Below are 26,364 nucleotides of genomic sequence, written 5' to 3' on the forward strand. Positions count from 1 at the left end.
CTAGAAATACATGGTGATCATAAAGCAATGTGATTAAAAAACCTATAAATACAACAGAAGTTGTACACCCAAATAAGTGGCATTCCTTTCAAAACAGTCATTTTAAAGTTATATGCTTATTCTAGAGATCCTACCATTACTCAAAACATCTTTGGGATCTCTTCATCATCAAGGATACTTACTCCTTCTATGCAGATTGTCACCTCTAGATGCCCTTGAGGATGAATTTGTCAATAAGATGGGTTAACAAATTGGATAGTATCTTCGGTTATAAGCAATAAAGAACTTCTTAACCACCAGTCCATGACCTTGTCATAAAGATAGTGACTGGAGCCAAAATGGAATGAATTAGTTTAAGTGTTCCCACAATAATAGGTTGAAGACAGGGACATGCTTATTTTACTCTGAATCAGTTCATACAAGTCTTCCTAGGTTTCTCTGAAATGAATTTTTGTCATTTCTTATAGTACAATGTTATATTTACATACCATAATTTATTTAACCATTCCACAACTGAGGGACACTTTCTTAGTATCCAGTTCATTGACAATAATAACAATAACAAAAAGAGTTTATACACACTCACACGCACATATTTAATATATAGGAACTTTTCCTCTTTCTTTGATCTCTTTGAGGTACAGGCCGAGTGTTGTCAGAAAACCGATGATGAAAAATGCTAGCCTCCTCCCAGCAAAGAGATAATGGACTAAATATGCTCAAGGTCCTGCAAATTTTTGGATGTGGTCAGTGTGTGAATTTGTTTTACTTGACCATGCATTTTCATTACAAAAGTTTATTTTTGGGAGGAAGGACAGTAGTGGGAGTTGGGGAAATAAATACTTGTTAATTAAAAAAACAAAATTTATTTGAAAAACAAATATTATTTTAAAAGAAAGCATTGGCATGTCTGTGTTGAATTAAGAATATGACATTTCAAGATGACTACTTTGAAGGATGACAATAATTTGTTGTACAAGTTTGTTATATTTGTTTGTGCACACATGCACACACACATGCATACACACACACACACAATGTGCCCAGCAAGTAGGATAGCATATAGCCAGGAATTTGTCTCAAAATGTTTATTGGGGAAAATTCTGGATGTTGCAGTGGAGAGTCTCTAGAACAAGGGTTTTTAACCAGGAGTCCCACAGATCCCAAAGAGATTCACTGATAGATATTAAGGGTTCTATGAACATAATTGACAAAAAAGCTATATTTTCATTCAAATTGTTTTCTTTTATAATCTTATATATTTTATTTATTGCATTTAAGAACATGTTTCTGAGAAAGGATCCCTAGTTCTCCCTGCAAAAGGTTTAAAATGCTAAAAAAAAATGGTTAACACTTTCTCTACAAGAGGAGAGAGTTTGGGTTGGTTTGGAATGAAAGAACAATCAATGCAGCATTGTCATTCTTTGCCCAGAAAGTCACATTTTTAATATAAAAGGAAAGACAGAAGTAATTTTTTTCTATGAAGTCAGTTTGAGGTGAAAAAGAATTAAATGTTCTAAAAAGCAAAACACTGAAAATTCTGCAACAAAAAAAGATGCTTGCAAGTCAAACAAAAGTCTCATTTTCAAATTAAGTTTAGTCAGATTTGTTGATGGCTTCCCCATGGAATGTAGAAACCTATAAAAATGTATGCAGGCAGGACAGTTGTCAATGCTATCATCTTATTTAAGTCCATGGGAATTGAGCCTAATTCTCCTGGTGAAAAGGCTGTGCATTACTCGTGTTTTGGAGGCACATGATGTCTTTTCCCACTCTAGAGTTCATTTAGTAAATTTCCTTTTTAAGAACATAAAGTGGTATGTTACTAGTGGCCTAAAACCGAACACTTACTTTTCTTCCTAGTATTAAACTCTTTGTTTCTAGGTAATTAAACCAAACAAGCATCCATCTTGTCTCCTTTCCTCTCAACAGTATTATTAAAGCATGTACCTCTGACCAAGTTACTAGGTAACATGAACAAAAGTTCCAGGCATTGAAAACTTAAGTTTTCCTCAGCTTATTTCTCTTCCCCTTGTTTTCTCTGCCTTCCAAGTCATAAATTCTCTTTTTCATGTGAACTTAATAGTACAAAATTCCTCTGTAGTCTCTCCAAGTAAAAGGTAATAAAATCTTTATTTAACCTGTATGTATTTGAAGGTATCATTCTGCCTCCTGAAATGTGGTGCCAACAGCATTTAATTTTAGTTGGAAGTTAGGGAAATAGTAGTTGAGCCAATTTAGGGGAATCATAAAACTATACTAATTACAGCTTTAAAGCTGTTTAGTTGAGCTCAAGTTCCTCTTTAGTGTTTTTTTAAAAATAAATTCTAGCCATTCATTTTATACTCAAGATAGGGAACAATGAACAATTCTGAATGGAAGAGGGCATTTTCTTGAAGCAGTATATGTACTGGTCAAAAATGAGGTTTCTACATCAGTTCAACAATACTTGAATTGTATGTGACTGTAAAAATGAGATTAATGCTCAAGGATTATTTTGAATATGGAATGGAACTTTTATTTGAATTCAAAGTATAGGTTTTAAAATAGGTAAAGTGAAGCAAGGAAGTCTTGGGTTCAAATCTTGTCTTTGACACTCAGTAGATTTGTGACCCAGAACAAGTCACTTACCTTTCTACAATAAAAGGAGAGGTTTGGGCTTGAAAGCCTCTAAGGTCTTATCCAACTCTAAATCTATGATCCTTTCATCCCATGAAGCGTATATGTATGCATGTGTGGGGGTGGGGCTGAGGGATGGATTTGCCCAAGTTGGAAAATCTAATACACGCACAGACACACACACACACACAATCTAAGATTAATATTTTATCACAATCCAAGCAAGAACATAAATATAGAGTCTATACTCATCAACAAAAATATTTTTGTGAAGTACTAATATTCCCAAAGGGCTTTTAAACATTGATTCTATGAATTTCTTTTCTTTTCCCTAATAAAAATCCACATTATCACTTATTTAAAAAAATTAGGAATTACTTTCATTTGCATGACCTTTCTAAAGCCTTTCCTGGCAAATGGAATGAGCATCATTGTAGAAAAATAATGTATCTCCCAAGAGGTGACAGTTGGTTTTTCAGCATCTGCTTTCTCACACCTGTTAGGTAAGAGATCACAGCTTGTTCAATTTCCATTGTTTGCTTGACTGGCTAATTTCACATGACTTGTTCTTGTTCCAACTCTTTTTCTTCATTCCAAAGACAAAACTAGCAGCAGCACCCTTAGTTTAGAATGTTAGCCTGGGAAAATTGGACACAGCTTAATTCCCTAAGGAAACAATATTGCTGTGCTTCTCTATGCAGCAGAATATACAGTATTTTATTCCTGTTACGAAAGGTTATTTGTCAAATGTTTTGAGGAAAAGAAAAAAGGATACTTTTTAAATACAAAGTGTCTAAACTTGGTACTTACAATATACTCTACCTAACTGATGAGAATTTAATTTGTCTCTGACAAGAGTTTTACTCATCTACTGGCAGAATAAACATGAGCTCTTTTCTGTTCCTTGATCATAAAATAATAGCACAAATATTTAAGTGTTACAGACTGCTCCTTGAAACACCTAAATTGTCCCCCTTTCAACACAATGCTATTGAGGCTGGATCTGCATGGAACCCCCAGAGAGAATCAGAAATGAAAATTGTGATTTAATCAGGTCAACTTGCCCCATGTGCATGAGGTTGATCAAATGGAAATTTACACTTTCATCTGCCCTCAAATGGTATATACTGTAGCCATAAATAAACCAGAAATTATTTGCTATTTGAACTTTCATACTACTGAATGTTGTTATGTATAGTTTTTATTATTATCATCATCATTAGTAGTAGTATTAATAGTAGTAGGAGTTTATGTGTATATGCAATAAATGCTTGTTTAATTGAATTGAATTGGTGGTAATAGTCATGGTAATAATAGTAGTGGTGGGTAGAAATGCCTATTAGTATTTGCAGCATCTCAAATTTATACAATTCTGTGTTTTAAAAAATGATTTTATATCTATCAGCTTTTTTCATCTGTAACCCAGTGGCCTTCTGATTTATTGTCATAACTATGATGAACTTCTGCTTTTAGTTAATGAGACTTCTATCACTTTTGCTACTTAACCAAGCTTTAAGTTATATGGTAAATGTTTGATGAACAGCTCTCTTAAAAAATGTGTGCATGACACAATTTAAGTTGAAACTGAATAATTGACTCCAGCACTTTCTTAAGTATAGATTATCAATAAAATAATAAATCAAACCCTGATTTGTAGAAGTTGCAAATTTCTGAGGTATAAATGCTCACACTGAAAATTTTATAGTCAATTCTATAAGCTGTGTGAGCTGGTTCCAGTACATCCCTGCTAAGGCAGGTGACTGATATTGAAATGTAGAGGGACATGCTTCTTTCTCTGTAGTCTTTCCATCTGTCATTATCTGCCAGTCCTTTGCTAACTCTGCTTAACTAGGTTTTCTCCTTAACCCAGGCACACTTATCAGACCTCTGGGCTGTCATTCTTTCCCTACACCATAGACACCTTGTTGCTTCCCTTTTGCTTAATTTTGAACAATTTGATTCTATATTACATTGCAGTACTGTTTCATATTGCTTTTTCACAATATAATTTATCATTTAATATTAAATGATCAATATAAATCATCATGAAAAAAGGAACAGAAAATGAATTATATCATTTAAGATGTAAAAGTAATTATAATAAAAAGTCGATGTCATATCTATCTACCCTAGGATATCGGCCACAGTGTATCTGATCTCTGACAAGCATTGCATTGTTCTACCTACCCACTGAGTGAGTTTGAATGTAACAGTGTGGAGCTGTGCTCTGGGTCTTTGCTTTCACTTTTGACAACGAGTACAGTTTCAAAACCTCCCATTGATTTCCCTTCTACTTTCTTGCTTTATTTCTTCTTTCCCTTCCTTTTGCTTTCCTATTCTTAGCAGCCTTCCTATTTCACTGTTACTGTGCTTTACCTAAGTCTGAAATGGCTGGCTTCTGGAGGATTTGCCATGAGTTGGGAGTTACAGAGGGCTACTGATGCTGTTAGTGTTGGGAACAGGGAAGGAATTGTTTGGGTTTCTTCTTTTCCTCACCCCAAGCACTAGTTATACCTTTCTAGAGAACCTAACCAGTATGTTAAAACTATCTATATAAAGCTATATTTTTTGAATGAAGAGTTTAATTTGACTGTTAGTTGATCTTAAATTCTTTGAAATTTTATACTTCCACACTTCAAAGATTCATAATTTTGTTAGTGTGGGTCCACCTTCCTGCAACATGTCACAATCCCTTTATGTATCTGTAGACTGTCTTGGTGAGTTGTTACTGCTAAAGAATTCATCACCCCATGACCAATGTGGTAATAATCACTCTGTAATTAGGCAGGTTGATTCATAAATAACAAACTTAAAATTCCTGGGTCTCTCTACTCAAAGCTTTTCTTGTTTGGTGGAGCTTCTCCTTTGTTGATTGCAAACTTTAAGAACCCAGAATTACCTCAGTTTCACCAGGAGGAAGAGAGTTTTGAAAGAGTATTTTAAAAACAGAGTAAAAGTTGTGCTGTTATAAAGTTCATTTGGAAGACCATATTTTGGATATCACCATTTTAGCAAACTGTAAGCTAAGATATCTCTTAATTCTGGTAAGGGAGCAAGGTAGTCCACTGCTGGTACCTAATGTGCCCCTGGTTCTTAATGTACCCCTCTGTGAAATGAGTGGTCTGTATTGAATGATTTCTTCCATGTCTAAATCTATGATCTTATGAGATCACAGAATGTAATTTGAATTAATTATTGTTAACTGAGTGATTTTAAAATATGCAATACATTTTTGGACCCCAGTGCTACCCTTACTCCATTATTTAATATTCTAACAAAATATTTATTATAAATGCCTGACATCATATATATAGTCAACTCTTGATTACCCACAAATGAATTAAATGTTTACTTTTGTTTTATCTGGGTTCACCAGGAGACTCCTGCCCCACTGATGACATGTCCCATTCCGAGTTCCAATCCACAGATAAGTTTGGGAGAAACCAAATATGGATTAGGGCCAGGAAGAGAGAAAGATGAATAAGCTGTATGTGAATATACAAATATTTCTGTATTGGAAAGATTTGTACATGAATAATAGACAGTTGATTGAACTTGAATTGGTCCGAATTGTAAAATATTTTTATTTCCCCTAAGATGTTTCTATACGACAAAGAAAATGCATTTGAATTAAACAAATAAGCGTGACACTGTCTTCTAAATCATTTCCTTTTATTACATCATAGAATGTATTTACTGCATTCTGCCTTCAGAATGAAGTTTGGGTTAGGAGTTTAGAGATAGAATTAATTCTGCGTCAAACTCCAAGAGTCTTTTGGAGTGGATAAAGTGATCATTCAATATTAAGTAGAATTCATGGAGACAAAAGTCATTTACATTATAATTTGAATCTGGTTTGGGGAGAGGTTTTAAGAGATCTAGGCATTTCCAGGTTAACCCAAGGGTTTAGGTCCACTATACTGAAGGTCTGCAATTGATACTGGGGAGCTGGAATGAAACTTTTTACCAGGATGCATAGTATAGTGACAAAAGCACTGAACATAGTCATGTAACAAGACCATCCAATGGAAACAGGAGAAAAGAGAGCCAGAGAAGGAGTCACCCCTTTCTGCTCAGTGATCAGTAAGGAGGTTGCTTCATCATCTCAAATCTAAGCAGTTCAACACTGAGTTACAGATGACTGGAAGCAACCAGGGGCTTGTTATCTCCAAAGGATCCAAGTTCTGAGTCACACATGTGGTTGATCAGAAGCAGGAAGAACAGTTCTGTCGATTTTCCATGGATGGTTCCCTTCAGCTCTTTAATTCATTGGTCATATAAGGCTGGGCAAGTCATTGTATCTCCTGTCTCAGTTTTCTCATCTGTAAAATAGGGATAAGAACGTTTGCAATTTACAAAGTCTGGAACATAGTTGTTGTTCCTCCTTTATTTTCAAAGAAGACCAATGACATCACTGTGTGGAGTCTTAGCTCATGGGTGAATTAGATAGAAGTGAGGCAGCGTTGCACAAAGTTCTCAGTCTCTCTTTTCTAGAGTCATAGAAGTCCATTGGCAAGACAAAAGTCAGGATGATTGGTAATGGTCCCCTATGGAAAGTCTGACCAAGCTCTAAGCATTCCATAGTGCCTGCTTTAGCCACCTTTATGGCTGTTGGAACAAATTCTTTGCATTGCCCCATTGGGCAATCCCAGGGGGATGCCTTCACATGCTTGGGATTAACATCCCCCTAACTCACAGACAGGTTTGAGGCCTGTTGGTTACTCTACCTGGTTCATCCAGTCTGTCCAGAAGGCTAAACTAGGGTGTGGCCACTGTGTACTATATATAGTTCCTTGGAGGCACAAGTTAGAGCTGAGTGACAGGTGGACACCAAAGGTGGAATAGCAGCCCTGATAAGGGCTCTGCAAGTCCTCACACCAAAGGTGCTAGTCCTTTCTGAACATCCCATACACACCTGGCACATAGTAGGTGGCATATAAATACTAGTTCAACATATCAAGATGCCCCCAGGACCGTGGTGAGATGATCTCTGGCCATCTTCTTTCCATAGTGTTACATGTACACCTTTACTGACTTCCCCACACCTACCTTTCTAGTTTTGGGAACAATGACTGAACTCACACTACCATTCTTGGAAAAAGACTAGTCAGTAATTGTCCTATGACTCAAAACTCCCCACTCTCCCGTATTTGTAATTATTCCCTATTAAAATACAAGCCACCTGAGGGCAGAGACTGTACTGTTTTTTATATCTAAGTCTCTAGCATTTAGGATTAGATTAGCTCATGGTAAGCACCTAATAAATGCTTTTTAATTCATTCATTAAATATAATTACGCTATTAGGAGACATTCACTCTTATGACATCTCTAGAACCGGTACAGTGTAAAAAAAAATTGGATTGAGGATCAAGGTTCAGATCCCCACCCTATTTATAACATGCCTCCTAAGAAAAGTTACTTCCTTTTTGCTAAGGCCTCAGTTTCCCCGTCTGTAAAACGAGAGGGTTGAGCCAGATGACCACCAAGGTCCCTTTCAGTTTTGACCCCCAAACCCCTGACCGGCCCAGACCTCTTCTGAGCTCCTCGGACTCTGCGGAGTCAAGCCCTCCCCAAGTGCTTGGAGATCCTAATGGTAAAAAGGCTTTGGGGAGAAGGGACAACTACCCTGAATTTGCCAAGCTGATTTTTTAAAAGTTATAAACTCTCTGTCATTCCCTTATCCATTGGGAGTAAACTGAACTAAGACAAGCACAAGAGGACACCCCTTGATCACATCCTAAAAGCGTCCACATCACAGGCCTCAGAACTTGCCCCATCAACGGCTCCCGCCCTTCCCCCACCCAGGGGTCGGGCACGCGCCCGGTGGCGGGGTGGGGTGAGTGGAAGGGGGAGGGAGGAAAGGGGAGGGGCTTCGAGGGGGCGGGGACAACATGGCCGCCCAGGGCACTTGGAGGACCTGAGAGGCGGTGGCCGCGGCCACGCCCCGGGCGGGAGGGCCGCTCTGGTGCGCGCCCGCTCTATGATGCTCGCGCGCGTCCCCCGCGCGCCGCGCCGCGGGCGGGGCGGGTCTCCGGGATTCCAAGGGCTCGGTTACGGAAGAAGCGCAGCGCCGGCTGGGGAGGGGGCTGGATGCGCGCGCACCCGGGGGGAGGCCGCTGCTGCCCGGAGCAGGAGGAGGGGGAGAGCGCAGCGGGCGGCAGCGGCGCTGGCGGCGGCTCCGCCATAGAGCAGGGGGGTCAGGGCAGCGCGCTCGCCCCGTCCCCGGTGAGCGGCGTGCGGAGGGAAGTCGCTCGGGGCGGCGGCGGCGCCGGCCGCGGCCGGGGGCGGTGGAAGCAGGCGGGCCGGGGCGCCGGCGGCGGCGGCGGCGTCTGTGGCGGTGGCCGGGGTCGGGGCCGTGGCCGGGGACGGGGTCGGGGACGGGGCCGGGGCCGCGGCCGTCCCCCGAGCGGCGGCGGCGGCGGCAGCGGCGGCTGCGGCGGCAGCAGCGGTGGCGGCGGCGCCCCCCGGCGGGAGCCGGTCCCTACCCCGTCTGGGAGCGCGGGGCCGGGGCCCAGGGGACCCCGGGCCCCGGAGAGCGGGAAGAGGATGGACTGCCCGGCCCTCCCCCCCGGATGGAAGAAGGAGGAAGTGATCCGAAAATCTGGGCTCAGTGCCGGCAAGAGCGATGTCTACTACTTCAGGTACCGCCCCGGGGGCGGGGGACCGGACGGGGGGGGTGTTGGGGGGAGTGGAGAAGAGGGGTTGGGGTGATGGAAGGTGGTGGGAGGGAGCCAGAGGACCAAGGACAGGGGCGCGAGCGAGCACCAGGGACAGGGCCCTTAGGTCAAGGGTCAGGGCTAGGGGCCAGGGCCAGAGAGGAGGATGTGACAGCTGTGGATTTGGGCGTGGGGACCTAGGCTGGGCTTCTGGAGCGCGATGCTGGGTTAGGAACTGCTGGGATCTTGGGCCAAGATGGGGGCTAGAAAGATGAAAAGGTCAGGGAGCCTTGAGTGCTTGGGGCGGAGGGGCTGGTGTGAAGGCATGCGGTTTTAGAGACGTCCAGAGGATAGGGTTGAAGAGGAACGAGTTAGGCTACGCTACTGTGGTCCTAAAGTTAGGCCACTGAAGGGTTAAAAGAAGGTGCTCTTCACCAGAACTGTAAAACCAAGTCACTATTGGCTACTATCCCAGTCAGCCACAGATTAATCACGGGAGTGTTTAATCATACCCATGTGGAAATACTAGGTGTGTGTAGGCACACATATAAGTATGTATGTAGATATATAGTAACAAGGTTTTAGTTACTTGTAACTTTCGGGGATGTTTCACGGAGTAACTAGGGTAGAATGCTTAGTGTTTCTTTCTCATTCTTTGCTAACAGGACCATGTTCTCCTTTGAAACTTAAGTACTAGTAACAAAGTTTTAGTGGTTCCGAGGAGCAACATAATCTTCCCAGCAAGGGTGAGGAGTAGAAAACCTTTCCTTTGGACTGTTGATTGTCTCTAAAAACAGCCTATTAGCAATAGTTTGAGGGTGATTTTTTTTTCCTTCCTTGTTTGTTCTCATTAAAAAAAAAATGAAGTTCATTTAACTCATTAATATTGAATTAGGTCTTCTAAACCTTTGAGACTCATGGGTAATTAATTACCCATATCTTCAGAAAAGATTGCTCAATTTTTCTTGGCAACTTTTATTTTTCAGGAATTTAGGATTTTTTTTTCAGGAATTCATGATCAAGAAGGTTTTTTTTCCTCTTTCTGTCTTCTGGTAGAAATGGAGAACAGCTAATCAGGGTCTTTTTCTTTATGACTCTTCACAACACTTAATGAGTATTATTTAATACCTTCTTAACTACTTTTTTCAAGCTAAAGAATTCCAACACTTTTCACCTTTAAAAAAGTTTCTTAGGGTCCAATTAGTCATGCTGTGTCTACATGCATGTTAGGTTTGATGACTTAATAAGCCCAGGCAACAAAGCAGCTATGTTTTATGATATCAGAGGAACTACTTCACAATAGATAATTCTATTATTTTCCCACAGTGTCCTCAATAAATAGAACAATAAAAATGAATGTATTATATTTAGTGGCTTTTTAGTGTTCTATTTTAGTAGACTAATTACATTTTTTACTCTCAGAGAATTATGTAAGGTTAGGATGTTGAAGCTTGCTCATTTCATGAAGTTGGATTGAATTTTATAATGTTTTTCTGTCTCTGATATTCACTTGATTAATATTTTTTGAAGTGAAAATCTCTTGTGTCGGTATTTGACAAGACTAAGACAGATGTAAAGAATTTTAAAAAATCTCGTAAGGATGTGGTTGCTGATCCAAATTTGCCGACTTGGTGGTTTAGTATATTTAAATATAAAGTACTATTTCAGCATAGTTGGTAATTACTGATTAGCTTCTCCTTTCAGTATAATCCACTCAAATGGTCATTTATGTATGGAGATTCAGAAAAGGTTAGAATTTCAGCAGATCCCTTTAATTTATGGGTTTGTTTAGGAAGAAATATAGCAATAGATAAGATTCTGTCATCTGGCCTGAGTCCATTGGTCTTGAAACAACAAAAAGACACAGTGAAAAACTGTTTAAAACAAACATGTGATGCTGTTTGACTGGACATTTTATTTTCCCATAAATAAATCTATATCTATCTTTTGGAAGAGTATACATTGTCAGTAAAAGTTTGCATGAATTTCCTTAATGTCAGTAAGTTCTTCTTACTTCTTAAGTTCATCCTCGTATAAAATATTACATTCAGGGCCAATTATAATTGGTGTTCTGTGTATATAAGTATCCAAATGCTAGCTTTCTACCTTTCTCTCAGATTCTTTTGGGCATCTTTCTCTCTAGATGCTATACACAGCATACAAGAATTGTGTCTCATTGATGTTAATCAAGTTGTTACATTTGACAAGGATATCTATGCCCAAGATTGAGTTCTTACGGGAAGAGGCAATTAGTAGGTGTCTTCAGTAGAAAACCTTTGGTTTTAGACTTTATGGACTGTAGTAGTTCTTCAAAAACACATTTTATTTGCTTTTAGAATGAGGTATTTTATTCAAACTACATTTTGGTTATGAAATCTTTATTATTTCAGTGTAAAGTAACTTAGTGTTATTTAAATAATGACCAATTGTAGTTCTCTTTCAAAAATATACTGTAACTTTTTAGTCATCTTACACTATTTTGTACAAAATTGGAATAAAAATGATGGGAAAAACATTTATGAAATAATAAAAATTGTTATGTGAAGACTAAAAGTAAAGATAGATTAGTTTCTGTTTGCTCTTTAAAAATGACACTTTTAAGGTAAAAACTATTTCTCATGATAGTGAACACTCTTCATGTTCCTGCTCCTAATTAATTTCTACCATAAGGTATTTAGTTCGGGCAGCAACAAAATAAATTATTAGGATAATAATGTCATGCAAAGTATTAGGATATTAGGATATGATGACTTATTAACCAAGCCAATATCATATATACAGCATATGCTGTATATATAGCAAATTTATGATACCACAGATATGTATACCAGTTACTTTTTATAACAACTTTCTATTTTGAATGACTCTTAACCCTTTCGCTGTGGAGTTCCTTTATGAGTTAATTTTAGACTGATTTGTTAGTACAGATGCCCATTACATCTTCCCCAAATCAGTATTGGTTATTTCTTTCTCCACACTTATCTCCTACTGGAGATTTACCACCTCTTCTCCCCTTTCCACCCAATACCCATGAAATCTGCTAGAAGACTAGGTAATTTTTAATCCATGGAAAGGAATAGGGAGAGGGTTGTGTGTGTGAAGAGTTAATTCTGAGTGGTAATTTGAACACCTGCATCTATTGTTCATGCAGATGTTAAACTCTGATTGTAGCCAGCTCTGGGGGAGGTTGATTTTTTTTTTTTTTTAACAAATCAGTGTCTGTTGCAAGGGTGTGACTGACACTTATTAATTGAACTAAAAATAGGCTATTTATGACAGCTTTCAATTGTAGAACAATTTGAACTGTTCCCTGAGACTGCCAGGTTTCAGTTGAAATGTGTCTTTGTTTGCCAGTTAAGTAGTAGGACATTTGAAGATTCTCGAGGGCACATTAACTACTATGATGTCATTCAGGTTCTGTTTTTTAAAGGGGTGTCATTTGAGGACAGTAGTAAGACATTTTTATTGTTCTCCATTCCTACTGTCAGTCAACAAGCCTTTATTAAGTACCTGTGTATGGCAGTGTGTTAAGTGCACTATTTTAGCTTAAGACTTTATCATGTCATACCTCAATTGTTGTTATAGCCTCCTAGCTGGTCTTCCTGACTCATATTTAAATCTTGCATATCTCTGCAAGACTAATCTTTCTAAGACATCTTTTCATGTCATCTGTCTACATAAAAAATGTACAGTAGTTCTCTACTGCTAACAGCATTAAGACTCAACTTGTTGATGCAGATCTGTTATAATCCCCTGAAAAGGACCTTGGAATAATTGGATACTATCCCCTGAAGATATTGAATTAATGTGACTGTTGTTGATAAAATGTTGAATATAATTTTCAATTCAACAAACATTTTGTCTATCATGTCCTAAGGTGAAAAATGAAGTAAAACATAAGGCCCTGCCTTTGACTTTATAGCCATGTATGAGGTATCCCAACACAAGACTGAATGTGATAGAATACGAAGAAGAAAGCCGGACAATGTAAAATAATAAATTTGAAGCAGTTTGACTTCTTTTATGTGGGGGGAGGGATTGAGGAGGGCTTCATGGAGGAAGTCTTGCCTGATTGAAGCCTTGAAGAAAGGAAAGATTTTAAAGTGGTAGCTATGGGGAAAGGAAGAATACATTCTAAATATGGGGTGGGGGGGAGGGGAGAGATGTGAGGAAAGGTTCTGAGGTAGGAGAGTCCAGGACAAGATTGGTGATACTTAATTCATCTGGTTTGACTAAAATAGTACATATATGAAAGGGAATGCTGTAAGAAAAGACTGGTTCCATCCAGCCAAGTTGTGAAAAGCTATAGTTATTGGGCGAAAGAGTTTATTATCCTTTGGTAGACAAATAGGAATTGCTGAAGGGTTTTTAAGGAGATGAATGTGGCATAGTGGTCTGACTTTTTCTTGGGGTCACGAGGCCTAGATTAAAATACTACTTAAGGCACTTTATTAGCTGTCACTATGGTCTTGTTATTTGACCTCTCAGTTTTCCCATCTGTAAAATGATAATACTAGAGTAAATTACTTCATAGCCACCTTGTAAACATTAAATTGCTATAAACATGTAAATTATTAGTATTAGTAGAAATAAATTTGATTGGAGCAAGGCATGAGAAAAATTTCTCTGCAGTGTGAAAGTTGTATTGGATAGAGGAAAGGCAGTTAGAAGGCTATTATTGTAGTCCAGAAGAGAGGTGACAAACACCTGAATTAGGGCAGTGGCAGTGGGAGTAGAAGCTAGGGAATGAGTGTGTGTCAGGAAGTATCTGTTAAGCACTTACTGTATACCCATAAATGTGGAGGCAAATTGATAAGGACTTGCCAACTAATTGAATTAAAACTAAATTGGAGTTTTCAAGCTTGGGTAGCTTGGAGAGGATTTTGGTGCCATCAATAGCCATAGAAGAGTTAAAGGGAAGGCCAACTTGTTGGGAGGATAATATTGAGTTTGAAGTACATGCACAACATCTAATTGGAGATTTCAGCAGGCATTTGGAAATACGGGAGCTCAAGGGGAAGAGGCTACAAATCATCTACATAGATGTCATAACTGAAGATACAAGAAATAGTCAAGGCTGTTGTCCTTTGTTCTCAAAGAGAACCAAAACAACATCATTATATTAGAATTAAGTTACAGTGCATCTCTCTGTTGGCTGATCCAACCAGTGTGAGCTTGGAATTCTCTACCACAAGTCAAGCACAAATAGTCCATGTGAACATTTGGGTGGATACTTTTCTTTTGTTTTCTTTCCTTTTGTTTTCTTTTGTTTTCTTTGTTTTCAGTGTATTCTACAATTACTTCCATATATCTTAGATATTTTCTCCCTCCCTCCCCCTCCTTCCCCCCTACCTCCTCACTCCCTCACTGAGAGGGCATACAATTTTATATAGGTTCTACACATACATTCATATTAAATACGTTTTTCACCTTAGTTATGTTGCATAGAAGAATTAAAATGAATGGGAGAAATCATAAAACAAACCAAAACATAATACAAAAGAAAATGGTCTGCTTCATTGTGTGATCAAATTCCATAGTTCTTTCTCTGGATGTGGAAGGCATTTTGCCTTAAGAGACCATTGGGAATTTTTAAAGTCTTTGCGTTACAGTGAAGTACTAAGTCTACTAGAAAATTTCCTCACACACTGTGGTTGATGCTGTGTACAAAATTCTCCTGGTTCTGCTCCTTTCACTCAGCATCAGTTCATATAAGTCTTTCCGGGCCTCTCTGAAGTCTTCCCATTCATCATTTCTTATAGCACAATAGTATTCATTCATATATCACAATGTATTCAACCATTCCCCAATTGATGGGCATCCCTTTGATTTTCAGTTTTTGGCCACCACAAAGAGAGCTGCTATAAATATTTTTGTACATGTGGGTCCCTTTCCCATTTTTATGATCTCTTGGGGATACAGTCCTAGAAGCAGTATTGTTGGTTCAAAGTATGTTTATTTTTGTAGCCCTTTGGGCATATTTCCAAATTGCTCTCCAGAATGGTTGGATCAGCTCACAACTCCATGGAGTATATGCTTTAAATGTGCACATCTTGAGTTTATTTTGAGCTACTTCAATTCTCATAGAGCACAGCACCTTCTTTGATGAAGCCATGCCATGCTGGGTAGTCCTGTGTCAGTGTCTCCCATGTCACACAATCAGTTCCAGAGTTCCTAAGAGAGACCTTGAGAGTGGTCTTGTATCACTTCTTCTGACCACCATGTGAGTGCTTACCCTTTGTGAGTTTCTCCATAAAATAGTCTTTTAGACAAGTGTACATTTGGCAAGTGAACAACATTAAGATAATCAAGGGAAAAGATAGGGAGAGAAGAAAGGAGGTTGAAAAATTTTTAGAGAGCATCCATATTTAAGGAGATGGAAGGAATATGAAAAGCCATAGGAGAACTTGTAGAGTATGATATTTTAGACGCTGAAGGAGAGGAGTCACAAGGAAGAGTAGGTGAATCAGCAGTATCAAAATGCTGCAGAACAAGCAAAGGGAATGAGGGTTGAAAAAGCCCATTGAATTTAACCCTAAGTAACCATGAGAAAGGGTAGTTTCAGTAGAATAGTGGGGAAAGAAGCCAGGTTGCTAGGGATTAAAGAGGTGGTACAGGAATTGAGGCAAGGAGCATTAAACATAAATTTGGTAATAACCTGGCATAGAAAAGAGGACAATAGCTTTAGAGATGATGTAAAGTTAAAAGATGTGTAAAGTCATTTTTTTGTAAGTTTAAGGATGAACTGTACCCACTAACGTGACATTGTTGGAGATTGTGCTAGCAGAACACAAATGCTAACAGATTCTACTGAGTTATTAAAAGGTTTTGAGTGTAGCTCTGATGATATACATCATATTTACTGTTCAAAGACCAAAGCAGCTAAAGTCATAGGGAATTATCACTAGATTGGATACAGAGCAGTAATTTTTAAATTAAATTAATTTATTTTTGTTACATTTTAAGTTCCAAACTCTTTCCCTCCCTCTCCACCTCACACTAGAGAAAGCCACAGTTTGACACAGATTTATAAATACATGTAAAATTAAACTATACATACTTCTGTTTATCAGTTTTTATTCCTCTGGAGATAGATAGCATCTTCCTTCATATAGGTCCTTTGTAGTTGATTTGAAATTTTACAGTACTAGGAATAACTTTGTTGTTCACAATTATTCTTCAAACAATATTAATGTTACTGTATACAATATTCTCTTGGTTCTACTCATTTCACTTTTCATTATTTCATGCAAGTCTTCATGCATGCTTCTCTGGATCATTTCCAATTTCATTGCTGTAACTTGAGAATTAATTATATGCAGTATTTTAGGTACTTGAAGGATATGCATGTTTTCTGTTTGCTTTCCAAAGAACATCCTTAATTGTGATCCTGAAATCAAAACAGACAATCTCTGCTCTAAAAGGCAAACACTACTGGGGAGAACAATTATAAAATCACACAGATTTAGCCCACCCCAAATTTGTGGTATCTTTCATCAACTGAATCTAAATTGGTTTATTCACATAAGAGCTGTTTCAGATATTCTTTTTGCTTTTTTTCCTACTCCATCTACTACATCCACTGACCTAGGCCAGTGCTGTCAGATTCAAACAGAAAAAGGTGCTACTAAACCCTACCTATTGATCCCTTTGCCGCATATTAACTTAGAAAACCACATATTGACATTATCTATGTTCTATTGCATTTTTATTTATTTTTGTCAATATTTCCCTGTTACATTTTAATCTGGTTCAGGAGGCAGACAGGGAGTTTGACACCTCAGATCTAGGCCATCTGTCCTTAAGCATCTCACATTCTAATGGGGGAGCAAACATGTACATGTATAAATATATACAAAACAGATGCAAGATAGTTATGATGGAGAAGGCACTAGCAGCTGGCAGCATCAGGAAAGATCTGGTGCAGAAGGTGGCACTTGAGCTTTGCTTTGAAGAAAATCAGAAGATTCCAGGAAGTGAAGTTAAGGAGATATTCTAAGCCTCTAGGACAACCAGTGCAAAGGCACAGAGATGGGTGGTGAAGCATTGTGTGTGAAGAACAGCAAGGAGGCCAGTATGGCTGGACTAGAGAGTGTGGGGAGGGGAGAAATATATATTGTCTGGAAAGTAGGTTGTGAAAAGCTTTACAATTTTAAATGAAGCAGTTGATGTTAGAGGCATTGGGGAACCACTAGAATTTATTGTATAGGGAATGACATCGTCAGACCCATATTTCAGAAAAATTACTTTGGCAACTGGAGTTGGAAGAGACTTGAAGGCAGGGAAACCTATTAGGAGGTTGCTACAATATTTTAGGGAAAAGGTGATGGTGGTGGCTGGAGCTAGAGAAAAGATATGAGAGATGAGGTAGAAATGATAACATACTGGTTGACTATGTGGGGTAGGAAGAGGGGGGATAATGGCACTTATGTTGTGAATCTGGTTGACCCAAGAGAATCCTCACAGCTTGGTGAGGTGTAGGTATTATTGTCTTTATTTTATAGATGAGGAAACTGAACCTGAGATCAGTTAATTGCCTAGGGACACAGAGCTACTTATTATGTGTAGTCCATCAATAGTAGTAGGGGAATTTGGGAGAGGGGTGGGTTTGGAAGGAAAAAAAACTATTAAGTTCAATTTTGTACTTGTTGAGTTTGAGATCTACACGGGATATTCCATTTGAAAGATCTAATAGGCAGTTAGTGAATAACTCAGACTGGAGAATCAGAGAGAGACTAGTATGGGATAAATGAATCTGGGAGTCATCTGCACAGAGATTATAGTTAAACCCATGGAAGCTGATGTAGCCTCTCTATACTTCTTTAGGTATAGGGACAATACAGAAGAGGTCCCGTGACAGAGCCTTGGGATTCATCCATAGTTAAAGGAGAGGATATGGATGGTGATCTAGCAAAGGGATATTATGAAAATGAACTGATTAACTAAAGGACCAAGACTAGGATGGGATAAAAATCTAGCTAGATCAGGGGATGGTAAAGCCTGTGAATATATACAGAGGAGTAGATAAAATGGAGGGCATGGTGAAGACAAAGCATATGTTTAGGAATAAAGTGTGGTGAGATGGAATGGAAGGAAATTATGATCAGATAAAGGAATTACTCTTTTTTTTATTATGGAAATAGAATACTTATGGTTAATGGCAAGATAAAGAGTGTGACTATTTCTATATGAAGCTGAGGTAGACTGGAAGTTCATGGGAGACTGAAGAAGACCTGGGGCATTAGGATGTTTGAGGAACTAAGAGTTTAGGGTATTTTAAACAGCTAATTGGTGAACTTGACAGAATACTGAACATTGAGTCAGGAAGACCTGAATTTGGAACCTGCTTCAGATACTTAATAGCTTGTCACTTAATCACTTCTCTTAGCCTCACTTTTTCTTATCTGTAGAATTGGGATGCTGCTGCTGCTAATAATCATACCTATCTCACTGATTTGTGAGGATCAAATGAAATATGAAGGGGCTTGTTAGATTCTAAATATTGAGCAAATATCATATATGCTGAAGTCTCTTAATATAAAAGTTCAGAGTGGAGAGGGATATTGGACTGAACAATAAGGTTATTGAAAAAGGTGAAAGAATGGTCTGGGAGCTAGTAGATGACTCGCCAAGATCCATTCTCTTCACTACTACTTTCCATCTATGTCTCTTCACTTTTCCCTGTATTTTTGTACCTTCCTTCAGCAGCCTTGCCTTTATTCTTTTACTGCCTGCAGAATGTTGGGCTTTTTGATCAGAACTAATAAGTACTTATGGATTGATATATAGTTTAAAAAAATTTTTTTTAAATCTTTAAAATGAATTGTTGTACTTCCCTTTCCCCTGTTATAATGTGAACTATTTTTCTACCTGGGTCCTTGTGTTGCCATGAAATTGATTGAAATGTTAAAAAAATTCCCATGTAGATTACTTTTTTCTTTCCTTTTTTGTTTTGTAGTTGAAAGCATTAGAGTAATTTACGTAATTCTGGTCATTTTGCATAGATGCTATTTCAGCTCTGGAGGTACTTCCATAGCTGTTTAGTTTCATTGCTTCATCATTGTGCCTTGCCTCAAAACTGTTATAGGGATCTATATTACAGTGACTATACTGCACTCAAATGTCATAAAATTTCTTACTAGATTTTTTATTACTGAATTTGCATGATCAAAATAGTTTGAAAAATTATCACTGCAAGTCAGAAAAAAATATCTCACTGTTGTTTTGGGGAGCAGTTTCAAAAGGGTGTGTTTTTCAAATATTCAAAATGGTGTGCTTCATAGCACAGTGAGCAAGGGAAAGTGAATTTTTATTAAGCTTCCTTGAAGTATAGCCAAGTAAGGGTGGGTTTGCTGTTGGTGAAAGTGCCTCACAATGCTGTTTCTATGCATATACTTCAATGTGGATTAGAAGTTGATTTAACTAAGATAAGTTTAGAAGTAGCTTCTGAAGAGGATTTGAATTTAGAACATTTTTCATACATTTAGTGATTAATTCATGTGTATCTGTGATCTGGTCAATGTGGATACTCATATCATTGGTTCAGATCAGAACTCATCCATGCATTCTCATCATGCACAACTCTTGCCTATGTTCTTCCTTCAGTCCTCCACAAGTAGATGTCTCATGTGCTATTAGTGTTATTCTAAGTCTTTTGACATTCTGTAGGTACCAGTAAAACACATGAATATCCTTTGGTTATCTCTTGCTTTTGTTTTATTAATGGCTCATCATTTCTCTCTGTGTGCATGTATGTGTGTATGTGAGTATGTACACACACATACATATATATGGAGAACTTTCAAGATTCTTAATTGTCTATATGTGGCTGAAGGAAATTGAGTCAAATTCTAAATCACTTTTAAAAATCCACAAATAGAATTGCTTCCACTGAATAAATGGAAAAATTACTCTCTTCCTAATTCACAGTGTACTAAGAAAATATTTTAGTTTAATTGTAGTTATCCTTAGTCTGTTCAATATACAGAACATATCTTTTCGTAGAGTTGGCTTAAAGTCTATACTTTTCCATTTGTGGTGAAACATTGTTATACATACCCTTATTATATAATTATTCGATGATGGCATCCACTTCAACTTTATCAAGCAAAGGCTATATTTATTTAAAACAAACCAAAAAAGCCCTACCAAAATCAACAATGTGTGTGGTTTTTTTGGTTTTGTTTTTTGTTTTTTTTGGAGAATGTAATGGAGAATGTAAGCCTCATAAGCTTAAAAATCATTTTGGAGGAAAATTTCAAAAACATTTAAATTTTTAAATATATTTACTTATTTTTAGTTAAAATTTAAAATTTTAATCATAGTAGTAAAGTAAAAAAATGGCATTGCTAAGTTGCTTATGTGTTATGTTTTATAGAATCTTAGTTACATATCTGCATTACTAGTCTGCAGTACGTAATTATATATCATGTACTTCTGTAACTGATGATGTAATTTTCATATATTTATTATGCTATACAGTATATTTCCTTAGAAGCACATTGTACGATCTTTTACTTTATGAGTCTTCAAGTTGCAATTTGAAGGTCAACTATAACTTGTGAAATAGTAGTATAAGATTTTTTCAAAGAGTGAGCAATGATACTCTTTTTGATAACCATTTTTGTTCGTAATTGAAATAGAGCCTCACAAGTAATGTGCTATAGTGCACAGGTACACATGTGTTTCTTTTTTAGATGACCTTTCTTGACTTGCAATAAGAAGATTGATAAGATGGGATTATGATTGCTATAATTCTCTTTCTTCAGAATTGACTCATAATAGTCAGGATCCAGAAAGTTAAGACTGTACAGTTATACTAGAAATGCTGATTTATAAAGACAGTGCATTGTTAAAATTAATCACTCAGCATGCTTAATTTCTTTTCCATCAGTAAATAAATTCCAGTCCTATATAAATCCTTTATGATGGGCTAGATTTAGTTTTCAGTTGGGGTTTCGTTTTGCATTGCCAGCAGTTACAAAAAAGACTTGTGGTCATTAAAAAACCCCATAAACTTCTCACCTGCCAAAATACATAATTGAAGTAATTAGATATTGTGAAATGAAGAACTACACATGTCTTTCTAAAAATAGGAATCTACCAAAAGTATTATGTTACATTTAAGAAAATTTTTTTAAAAAGTTGGTCATGAGATATAATGGTTATAATTCTACTTATATGCAAATTAATGAATATAAAGAGATGCTGATTCAAAAAAAAGGGGAAATATAAACTTCATGAAAGGATGATGCAGATCTGTAAACAAAATTGTGACTATTTCAAATGGAAGTTTTTAAAGACTGGCATGATGAATTAAAATTTAAAGCATTATATATTTCAGTCATCTGTTTTTAATTTTCTGCTTTTTGGGTTCTTAAAAATTATGTTAACATATTGTTTTTATCTCACCTTTGTTTTTAAATGTTCCTTCTCCATTTCCATATCCAAAAAGCTGTCCCTTCTAGCAAAGAATTAAAACAGAAAGAGAAAAAAAGCCCAGGAATCTAACATTTCTTGCGATGTCCCATACACATAGTACACTGTGAAGAAGTGAGGGAAGTACATTTTCTTCTCTTTATGTCTTGGTGTCATTATAATGATTCAGTAGTGAGGATTGTTTGTGTTCTTTTGCGGTGTGTCCATTTCAATATTGTAGATGCTGTGTTTGTTGTTTTCCTTGTTCTGCTTGCTTTGTTTTGCACCAATTCATATAAGTCTTCCCATGTTTTTCTCAGTTCTTTATAGTCATTATTTCTTACTGTGCAGTAATATTTGATTGCATTCATGTACACTTAGCCACATTACTTCTTTGGTTTCTCCTGAAGAGAGCTGTTGAAGAAATGAAGATGAAACTAAAGCTGCAGTAGTTCATTTTACCATGTGAATTTTTGAAAATGATTGCTGATGAAAGTTTTTTTTTCTAGTGGAAGAAGTTGAAATTATTGGTTAAAATAGTTCAGAGAATCTATGGATTTAATTACTTCATCCTTTCAGTCACTCGTTATTGTTTTCCATAACTGAGCCAGCTCATTTGTTAAGTATTCAAAATAAATGGTACTGAATCACACTTAAAATATAGAAATTAACTAATCAATTCTGTCTTTTCTATTTGTATTCCCAGTGCTTTGCACAATGCTTTGAATACAGTAAATATATACTTAGTATAAATATAGTATATATACTTTTTTCATTCATTAATTCAACATTCATGGGTGAATTGAACTTGATCTTTAAGATAAGGTCCCTTCTAACTCTAAAGCTATGATCCTAGCTAATAGTAATTAGCAGTTGTATAGTGCTTTAAGTTTTACCATGTGCTTTCCTTACAATAGCCTTGTGAGAGGTAGGTAGAGCTAGTCTAATTCTTACTGTACAGAGAAGTAAAGTGTTCAGAGATGTACAGTGACTTAACCAGGGTTGTAGGGCATGTGAGTTGGTATTAGATTTCAAGACAGGTCTCCTGGGGCCTACATTCCTCACTATATTTTATCACATTCTACTAAGGTAGAAATCCATGTTAATGCCTCATTCTATATGATAAAACTATTCTATATGATATATTGAAATATTCTATATGATAAAACTTCTCTTGCTTGGCAAAACATGTATAGTAGCAGGACTTTATCTGCTTACATATCATAATCATTTACACATTTAAAAAATAAAGATACTGGTATGGTATTTATCACTTGTCTTCCATGACATCAAATTATCCTGTCTTTTAAAAAAACTTCTCTAGTAGCTCTCATTCTCTTTTGCTGGTTTCTCTTTGTCTTTCACCACACTAAATATTAAATCTCTTCCTAAAGATTGTCCTTTAGCTTTCTTCTTTTATTTCTATTCTTGGCTTTAGCAGTTTGGTGAATGAGGAATGAAAAAGCATTTATTAAGCTCTTACTATGTACCAAACACTCTATTGAGGATGCAAACAGAAAAAGCAAGACTTGTTTGTGCTCCAAGGAGTTCATACTTTAAATGGGGGAGAAGACACGTTAAAAAAAAAAAAAAGTTCAGCTGCAAGGATATAAAGGTTAGGAAGTCCCAAGGGCTCAGTGGCAAGGCTCATGTTCCTTAGGTTGCATCAGTAGATCAGATGACAGAACCACCAGGTGTCTGCAGGACCTAGAAGCAGGATAGATGGTAAGGATTGGTTGTCTCTCCATCTCTCTGGAAGGAATAGAGTTGGTGATTTTCATCTCATTTAAACTATATGAACAGTCAAGAATCCTAAATTGGTTCAGGGAAGCCATGAGAGGAGGGGTGAATGGGGAAAAGAGGAGGGGAAGGGCATTTCTGTTGCTGTTGGAGGAGGATCTTGCCTCACCTTTGGGAAAGGGAGGGGGTAAAGAGAGAAGAGGGTGACCTCTCTATTTTCACTCCCCCAGTTTCAACTATTACCTCTATGTGATTGTGACCTGAGCTTCTGTCCCTGATTAAAGTGGTAGTGATGTACATATTTTTTTTTTGAAGGCAAGATGTTTTAAAGGGGAAGGAAAGATCAGGAACTTCCGTTGCTTGATGAAAAAGATTGTTAAGTATGGGAAATGAGATCTAGTTAGTGACTTAAGAGGAAAAGGTTTGGAATAGTATTGTAGGGCTATGAGGCATAGGATTGGTAAAAGTAGCATAAAGGAATTGCTAGGCATCAGTGAAAGTCCAACTGAGGTTATGCACCATCATTTGTAGTTATGACATCAGATTGATTTCACAACTTTTTTCCTGTGTTGATCAGCTGAGTAGGAACAGAGAAATCAGATGATGGTGCTTATTCAGATAGGATTTGCAGGTTGGGAATGCCTGGTTGGAAGATGGGAGATTAAAGAATTTGGGATATTATATTAGATCACTGAAGTGCCAGATTAATGCTAGGTATGAAGGCAAGTGAGACTAGGGTGGACTGGTAGAATAAAGATGGATGAAGAGATTGTTTGTAATAATAAAGGCAAAGAAATGGGTTTTGTGTCTGAGTAGAAGAGGAAGAAATGAAGGAAACAAGTATGCGGTTGTTAGAGGATTTGGGGACTGTTGACCACCAAAGTTAGAAAATTAAAGTATCCTCTAAAATGAGGAGGCTAACAAATGTATTCTTGCCAATAAATCTCTCTAAATGTGTGATTACTACTTTCAAAAGAGTTGAAAGTTCTATTCAGTCACTTTTTCTTTAAAAATTATTATAAACTTTGTAACTGTCAATAACAGCAATCAAATATGCATATTAAAGGGCAAGTTTCTGGACTTTAACAAGGGAAAACCCTATGAATTATGCAAAAAAAAATATAAAGTAAGTGTCTGTGCATTTTCTACACCTGCTGAAATTTTGTCACCTTTCTAAAAAATCTATTTTTCTTTTCTTTTAAAAAATATAGATGTAGTTAGAGTGTATACAATTGTAGTTCTCTGGCTAATACTGTGTCTCATCTCATATACATATGTGTACCTATATATATCTGTATTTTTCTATCTTTCCTCATATAATTCATATTTTTGCCTTTATTTTTATTACAGTAATTCATATTTATAGGATGAAACAAGCACTTCCATAACATAGTATAATAAAAACTATGATTGTACATGAAACTGCAAATCTGTTATGCACAATTTGCTATTTCTTTCAAATATACAACAAAATTATCGTGTGCATTTCTTCCCCCCCTTTTTTTCCTACCCCACTCTAGTGGTAGATGGCTACCATTAGACATAAATAGGTATATACACATACATATACATGCATATACACACATATGCATATAATGAAAATTATTCTACACCTATTTCTATTTATCAGTTCTTTGGATGCAGATAGTGTTTTTCTACTATGTCTTTTATAGTTAGAATATTTATAATAGGCAAAATAACATTCACTCAAAGTTCATTCTTTAAACAGTATTGCTGTCATTGTATGCAATGTTTTCCTGGTTTTGTTCATTTCACTCTTTGTTATTTCATGTAAGTCTTTCCATGTTTTTCTAAGATCACTTGAGCTCATCATTTCTTATAGCACAGTAGTAGTATTCCATCACAATCATATATGACAGCTTGTTCAGTCATTCCCCAATTGATGAGTGTCCCTGCAATTTCCAGTTCTTTGCCACCACAACTGCTATAAACACAAGCTGCTATAAACATTTTAGAGTATGTAGGTTCTTTTCCTTTATCCCTAATCATCTTTGGAAATATACCTATTACTGATATTGCTGGATCAATAACATATCAATGGTATAGGGAGTTTGATAACTCTCTGGGCATAATTCCAGATTGATCTCCAAAATGGTTGGATCAATTCACAATTCTACCAAAACTGAATTAGTGTCCCTATTTTTTTCCACATCCCCTTCAATATTTGTCATTTTACCCTTCAATTGTTTTAACCAATCTGGTAGGTGTAAAATGACATCTCAAGGTTGTTTTAATTTGCATTTCTCTAATCAATAATGATTTAGAGCATTTTTTCATAAGGCTACATAAAATATAATGAGCTTTTTTTTTTTTTAATTTTCTAGTCCGAGTGGTAAGAAGTTCAGAAGCAAGCCTCAATTGGCAAGGTACCTGGGAAATACTGTTGATCTTAGCAGTTTTGACTTCAGAACTGGAAAGATGATGCCTAGTAAATTACAGAAAAATAAACAGAGACTGCGGAATGATCCTCTCAATCAAAATAAGGTTTGTTTATTATTTATAGCTATATATAAATTCTGTAGGATTATGAAACACATTTTCCAGCATACTCACCTATCATTTTTTGTTATTAAATTTTTAGATTGTCATTAGCTTTTGTCATTTCCATTGATCAACATTTTTCTACTGCTGCAAAAAAAAATAAACCTATAAATGCACTATGTCAAATGTAAACAGCTTCTTTTCTTACATCTGGCAGTGTATATCTGTGTAGTATGAATCATTTGTAAATCATTTATAAGAAACATTTTAATCTTCCTTTGGGAAAGCAAAATATACTATGACTTTTTTAGGGTAATTGGAGGGAGAGTAGAGAGGAGAACTTTCTTGGCCTGTTACTTATAAGAAGTTTTTCTGTTCATATTCACTATTCTAATATTTATCTTTTGTTTTCTGAATTAGGTAATCAGA

The 26,364-nt window shown here is 36.9% G+C and overlaps 1 protein-coding gene and 2 long non-coding RNA genes across 3 annotated transcripts in view; 2 read left to right on the forward strand and 1 right to left on the reverse strand.

The window, feature by feature from the left end:
* The window catches only part of LOC140501907 (uncharacterized), a 79,590-nt gene extending 73,317 nt beyond the window's left edge, over window positions 1-6,273 (forward strand). The window contains exon 4 of the long non-coding RNA XR_011966412.1: window positions 5,996-6,273. This is a non-coding gene — a long non-coding RNA (uncharacterized lncRNA). The remainder of the gene's footprint in view (window positions 1-5,995) is intronic.
* Window position 6,274: 1 nt separating this feature from the next.
* LOC140501908 (uncharacterized) lies at window positions 6,275-8,518 on the reverse strand. The gene is made up of 2 exons (XR_011966413.1): window positions 7,535-8,518; window positions 6,275-6,941 (listed from the first exon to the last, which is right to left on the reverse strand). It is a non-coding gene; the product is annotated as an uncharacterized lncRNA (long non-coding RNA).
* Window positions 8,519-8,614: 96 nt separating this feature from the next.
* Window positions 8,615-26,364, forward strand: part of MBD2 (methyl-CpG binding domain protein 2) — a 79,765-nt gene continuing 62,015 nt past the window's right edge. The window contains exons 1-2 of the mRNA XM_072606019.1: window positions 8,615-9,261; window positions 25,779-25,938. Coding sequence (XP_072462120.1) covers window positions 8,711-9,261; window positions 25,779-25,938 — 711 coding nt within the window. The 5' untranslated portion in view covers window positions 8,615-8,710. The remainder of the gene's footprint in view (window positions 9,262-25,778; window positions 25,939-26,364) is intronic.

This window comes from Notamacropus eugenii, chromosome 4 (genome assembly GCF_028372415.1).
Source record: "Notamacropus eugenii isolate mMacEug1 chromosome 4, mMacEug1.pri_v2, whole genome shotgun sequence".
Lineage (NCBI taxonomy): Eukaryota > Metazoa > Chordata > Mammalia > Diprotodontia > Macropodidae > Notamacropus > Notamacropus eugenii.